Source organism: Nansenia antarctica (genome assembly GCF_963989245.1).
Source record: "Nansenia antarctica genome assembly, chromosome: 17".
Classification (NCBI taxonomy): domain Eukaryota; kingdom Metazoa; phylum Chordata; class Actinopteri; order Argentiniformes; family Microstomatidae; genus Nansenia; species Nansenia antarctica.
The window spans coordinates 6232694-6239579 of NC_137687.1; the positions used below are offsets into that span (position 1 = coordinate 6232694).

A 6886-nucleotide genomic window follows, 5' to 3' on the forward strand; every position below is an offset into this window, starting at 1 on the left:
AATGCTAATAAGTAAATAGCGTCACTTTCATATTTATTTGGTTTTCAGAGCCTACGGCTTTTGACAAAAGAAAGATAGGCCTAGCAGTTAGAATTTGTTGTAGCCAAACTTAACTATAATTTCAAACATAAGTATATTTTTAATTACAACAAGTTACATTAGGCATACCAATTGATTTGTAGGTTACTTTGATTCAAATTACTGTAGCCTGTATTTCATTTAGAACTCTAACTTCACAAATGTAGTCAGTTTAGGCCTATAGGCCTATATTCTAGTCTGTCCTCGGTTAGTCTGGCCTCATCATCTGAAAACATAAAAACAAAACAAATTAAACAAAAACATCAATCTTACATTTATGAAGGTGTCGATGTAAGGGGTCACTGAACTTAATGGAACTGGATATTGCAAAAATGAAAATAGAGACAACGAAGGAAAACATAGAGAACCATAAAAAGTGACCCTGAATCCGTGTCTAATCCATTACCGGGGAGGAATTTCAAAGTCTTGAAATTTCACTTGAAATACAATATTTGCATCAATGCAGACTCAATCATATATGATCAACTTGTCACAACTTGTCAAATGATTGCATGAATTCACTAGGTCTATGGTGTAGTTAGGTCAGAAGTTGTGCTGTATTTTTATTTCCACAAAGTAGCCTATAAGCGAAAGTTTATCATGATTAGGCTTATCACAATTCGGTTCTTGAACAATGTTGCTTAACTCGTAAAAGTTGTTAGTGTACGTTTTTCAGATTCTACACAGACATTGTGACGTTGTGAAGTTCTATAGCCTATCTGACTGATATGCCTGTTCTGCTGTGTGGAGATATGGCAATACAACATAATGTGACTCAAACAGAAACATGATCATAATAGAAACAATTTCAGGGGATAAAACTGATCAATAAGAATTGGTAGGGGGGTACCCTGCAGGTGACCTATAGCCCCTCATCCTTCAGCCAGCCCTCACAGGCTCCCCAGGAGTCACATATTTCGTATTGCCATATTGATTGATTTGATTGATTGATTGATTATACTGTAATGTCCCAGAGGGGAAACTTGTCATATCTCCAGGTCTGTCCTCAGGTGAGTCTCCCAGCAGTGTCCCCCTACACCACCCATGCCTTCTCTCTCTTTCTCATCTAGTTTGAGATTAACTGAACCCATGTGTTTTCATCTATAGTCAAACTGGGGGATACTGCATGGGGTAATAAAAGGATATGCATGTCGCATGGCCTGAAGACGGATCTATCTAAGCAATCCAGTCCCTACATTTTAATGTAAAAAGATTTCTCACTACACCGTATTTGCAACTTTCCATCTTGAATAGATTTTATATGAAACTGGAAGTACTAGCTAGAGTTATGTTCTAGCACTATCTTATCTTATATAAACTTTGCTAGTTAGTTTTTTTCAAATTCCTAATTATGTATTTTTGATGCCTACACATGGCAAATCCAACTAGAACCTTGAACCTACTTAGGTGTAAGACATTCTGACTGCTTGTTTGGTAATAATGTGTAACATTATACAGCAGTTAGTTCCGACCAAGTAATTTGATTGGACAAGAGGCATTCCATGAGTGCTGATATACAGTATAACAGCACTGGGACCTTTAACTATATGTATCACTCCGCTGCACAGATGTTCTACTAAATGACTACATGTTTGTGTTCAGGTTACTAGGCAACAGTCCATTTGAGGTTCAGTTGCGGAAGGACAGAGTTGGGATTTCAAATGATGTTTCTATTTGAACAGGAGCACAATTAGCTACTTTAACGAACTACTGTATACAGTATGTGGAGGCTATACATGTACTGGACTTGGACTGGGTGTACCGTTATCTACCGCCAGAGGGCGCCAAACATGCAGTAAAAGTAAAATATTGCTCTCTACATCCGAAGGGAATTTGAAGTCTAGTTACATCAAGTCTACATGACAACGAACTGACTCATACTTCATTAACATGTAGGCCTATATGCTATTATAAATAGAAGGAGACCATCTATCCAATCTTCATCTTTGATCCAAATAACAGTCCATACTTGTTTCTTATTTTCTCATGAATAGTATTTTATTTCTCAGAATAGTGAGTGTTTCCATTTTGAGACAATGAATCAATACACAAACATTTGAATGTTTTCTTTATTACTGAAATATGTTTATATGTACATACATAACATGTCCTGTGCAAATACATTTTGGTACCTTAACAACAATTTTCATAACGTAACCCTTTACTTGTGTCAAATAAGAGGGTGAAAGTGCATCTTCCTACGTTTGTCTGACATGAGGATTGAAGCAGGCCTGGCCAGGATGTTGGCAATGTTAAAGTGACAGTCAGAGCGCCCTATCTGGTATATTTTCCATTTCCAAAGTGCACATTTCACGCCAAATGTTTACCATGTACCTGAAGTAGGAGGACAGCATATGAGGCAGGGGGCAATGTTTTCAAATCACTACCACAGCCACCCACAGTGGGTTACTGCAGAGGATAACATTATATCACAGTTAATTCCAGAGAGATATCTGGTATCAGGTGTTACACTAACTGGTCCAAAGGCAAGATACTAAATTCAAACCTGATTGAAATAACTTTTCATATTGTCATAATGCCAGTGGATAATCTCGGCCCACAACAGAGGGTAATTTCTTTGCTCAAACACTTTTGGCTTCTAATAACTATCAAAAGTGTTATAAAAACAAGTTAGAATACTGAGGTAATGCCTCTAAGTCTTAGAGAGCTCATCGGTTGTGATTGACAATCCGATGGGAACTCTGTTCTCACATTTCAGGAGGAAGGAAGGAACATCTGAGCCTGTCTGTGCCTGGGCTTTGAAAGCTCGTCTGATCTATGATTATAATGATTATGATAATAATAATGATAATATTTTAATAAATAATACATTTAAATAAATGTGTGTGTGTGTGTGTGTGTGTGTGTGTGTGTGTGTGTGTGTGTGCATGTGTGTGCGTGCTTGTGTATTTGATAAATGTGTGTGTGTGTGTGTGTGTGTGTGTGCATGTGTGTGCTTGTGCGTGTGTGTGTGTGCGTGTGCGTGTGCGTGTGTGTGTGCGTGCGTGTGTGCGTGCGTGCTTGTGTGTGTGTGTGTGTGTGTGTGTGGTGTGCATGTGCTGGTGTGTCTGTATGTGTGTGTGTGTGTGTCATCATTCTGAATGAATGAAACTGCTATCCTGTTCAAAGCCTTCTCTCACTAAGATAAACATGCTAGTTTTTAATGATGACACGTCTCCCGTTTTCATATCAGCCTCCGGACCTCTGTATAGCAGTTGTATAAGACTATTTACACATCTTCATTTATACATTCGGGACTTCTCAATGATCAATATATCAGAGATATATCTCGATTGAATCTGTCGTATCAAAACAACTAATGTGACAAAAGGTAGTTTATCTGTACAATACAATAACACGAGCAAGTGCTTCTTTGAGATATTATAGAGGCCGGACAATTATTATACATGTGACAGACTTAGAGGGCTTATGCATGAGGGAAAAGTGGTATCAAACTCTGGTAATGAGCACTTCACATTCAACCATCAGCCATACACTAGACCCCAACATCTTGGTCTGGTTCCCAGGATAGATTAGGTGCTATACAGCTCACTTACAAGGGCATGTACAAAATGATCAAAGTAGGCCTATTGCTCAATGAACAGGTGACGGCTTGCTAAAGGATAGACCCAATTTGAAAATAAAGTAAAGTAAAGAGAGAGGGGCATCAGTTGACAGCAACATGTAGGCTAGTCTCTCTCTGTCTCACACACACACACACACACACACACACACACACACACACACACACACACTCTATCACCATCATAAACCACCATCATTAAGCGTTCCTCCTGCTATTACTCGTGGCAGAAGGGCGACCCCCCGTCTCGTGGTGGTCGGGTCTGTATTTCAGCCAGCAGATAAGCCAGGTGACGACCACCGAGAACATGGCTAGGATGCTGGCCACAGACAAACAGATGGGTCCTGCGGGCGAGGGTGGGCTGCTGTGGCTGTGCACGAAGATCAGGCCCACGAAGAGCAACACCAACATGGAGAGAAAAGAAAAAATCACGCACACACAGCCCGTGGTCAGAGCCACCCGCTTGCAGCTCTGACAGCTGTCATAGCTATGCACGGAGTCCTGAGAGAGGGGGGTGGTGGCCGTGGACACTGTCGTGGAGGGGGTCGCTTGGCTGGTGGAGGGGGTCGCCTCCTCGCGTCTGAGGACGATGAGCGCCGGGTGCAACGGTGGAGGATAGGGGGGCAATGCATCCTGAGGCAAGGGGTCGGAGTCCATATACAGGGGGAAATCCTCCGTGACCTTGGTGTTGTTGGGCAGGTGTTGCACCCGATAGTCCGGCACGGGGGTCCGGTGGCGACATATGGGACAGCTGACGCGCCACGGACGCTCCTCTCGGAGATGGAGGGTGTTTAAGCACTCCTCGCAGAATGTGTGCAAGCACTCCAAGATCTTCGGTGCGCGACGATCGAGGTCGAAATAATTGTAGCAGATTTTGCATTCGTACTCCTCGTAGGGGAATGCTGTAATCGTCTCTCCCGTGCATGCTAAATCTACCTCTTCCATGTCCATCTTTCGCCATTCACATCCCCTCTAAACACAAAGGAGCCCCCCACACAGACAGATGATGGTGACGGTGCATGTCTCTCTCTCTCCTCCGGTTCATGCAAACGCCATCTCTGATCTCTTGGTTCGATGATTTGGCTGAACGTTGATATTGTTGAGATGTTTGCTTACAATCCCCATGCACGACTTTCCCGTGTAAAATATGATTATGAAATTCAAATCCAGGCGTTTCCCCCCAGCCTCTTGTTTTTGGATCCTGGGATTAAATATTAAACGGGTCTTATTTTATCCTCTTCGGGTGTGGGAATTGGTGATGTCATGCTGGCTGGCGACTTCTATGCGAGAGGAGAGAGGACCCACCGGAGAGATCTGGAGACAGTCTAGAGGCGGTGATCGGGAACGATGGATGTTATCTCTGGATGAAACCCACAACGTGACGTTAGAATTATAAGGTTCTATCTAAATTTTTGGTCAAAATTTAGTTTTTTACATAATCTGATCCATTAGGTGTTTATTAATGCCTGTGTGGTGTTATTTTTAAAATGTTGATATTTTTTTTTTTAGTAATTCATAAAATACAAAGGTTCCATCTTACCAAACATAATGGAATGTAAAAACGTTGACGCTCAATATCTCTGAACTGCCCTAAACGGAGATAGAACCTTATCATTCTAAACGGAGATAGAACCTTATCATTCTAAACGGAGATAGAACCTTATAATTCTAAACGGAGATAGAACCTTATCATTCTAAGCGGAGATAGAACCTTATCATTCTAAACGGAGATAGAACCTTATCATTCTAAACGGAGATAGAACCGTATCATTCTAAACGGAGATAGAACCTTATCATTCTGAGCTCACGACAAGTCGAGAGAAGACACCGAGTTAAAATTTAAAAAAATCTGTCAAAGAGTCGCCATTATCTATAGGACTATCTCGGACAAAAGGGTGCGCTTATTAAATCAAAGCAGTCTACATGAGGTCAAATAGGTGGTGCACAAGTTTAATTAAATATAGGCTATAGTTCATCACCCTGTTACATAAGTTGTCTATTTTCACATCAACATAGGCTACAACCTAGCAATTTTATAGGCCATTAGGCCGAAAGAACAACGGTAACACAATGAAACGACTTATTCTGTATAGGGTCTTATTTAATTAATGAAGTAACTTAATTGTCCAGAACACAATTGCATATTAGGCAGGAGCGAGAGCTCCAAATTAATATAGTTATCACTTTTGTCTCATATTATGTTCATTTTGAACTGTGATTTTAATGAAAGCCATGCATGGGATTTTAATGGTGCCTTACACTAAAGTTTAAACCACATATATGAGTCACAACTCATAATGTTATCAGCCTACAAAGTCGATGTTAATTCTAAGGCTTGAATTGGTCTTACAGCATTTTCAAATACATCTATGTACATTGTAGACGTTAAAAATAGAAATAGGGCCCATGACATCACCTTATAGCTCAAATAGACCCAAAAAAAATCAGATCAATCAAATCCTTTCCTTAATTCCCTAACTAGTGACGCACGCACGCGCACGCACACGCACACACACACACACACACACGCACACACACACACACACACACACACACACACACACGCACACACACACACACACACACACACACACACACACGCACACACAACAACAAATAAAGGCGTGGCTGTTGTTGATCCATCCTCCAGGTGGGTCAGTAACCCGTCGGGCTTTAGGACCGCCCGGCCCTGCTGCTCGCCCTGTTCCGCACACACACCTGTCGGAGCGCACCTGAGAGAGCGCACCTCTCCTGCATACATACATGGGCTGAGTGCTGCTGGGCAGATCAACGCCCACTGTCACAGTGTTGCTTTCCTGCCAGGTTTCCTCATACACACATATCTCATTTAAACGTTAGACGTATGCGATCATGCACGAACTTCTCGCATATCTGCACGATGATGAACTGGTCGCCAGATTTCAGAGGCGATGTGGTCTGTTCCCCATCAAAGGGGGGATCGTCGATCAGAACGGAGATCAGAACCGAGACCAGAACCGAGATCAGAACCGAGACCAGAACCGAGACCAGAACCGGGACCTGACGCACCTGGAGCCCAGAGACGCACCTGGAGACACCGACACGCTCCTCCGGCAGCGTTGTGGGAATGGACACGCGATCATCAACAATGAACGACAGTCACAGGAGGACAATCACAATAAATGCAAGGAGAATGAAAGCATCGTTGATGTAAGTTTTAAAATGTGTCAGGCTTGATTGAAGTCT

The 6886-nt window shown here is 42.1% G+C and overlaps 1 protein-coding gene across 1 annotated transcript; it reads right to left on the bottom strand.

The window, feature by feature from the left end:
* Positions 1–3859: 3859 nt before the first annotated feature.
* On the bottom strand, positions 3860–4612 carry rnf228 (ring finger protein 228; the record flags this gene model as incomplete). The annotated part of the gene is made up of 1 exon (XM_080547780.1): positions 3860–4612. The coding sequence occupies one exon, from the start codon at positions 4610–4612 to the stop codon at positions 3860–3862; it is 753 nt and encodes a 250-aa protein (XP_080403906.1).
* Positions 4613–6886: the final 2274 nt, after the last annotated feature.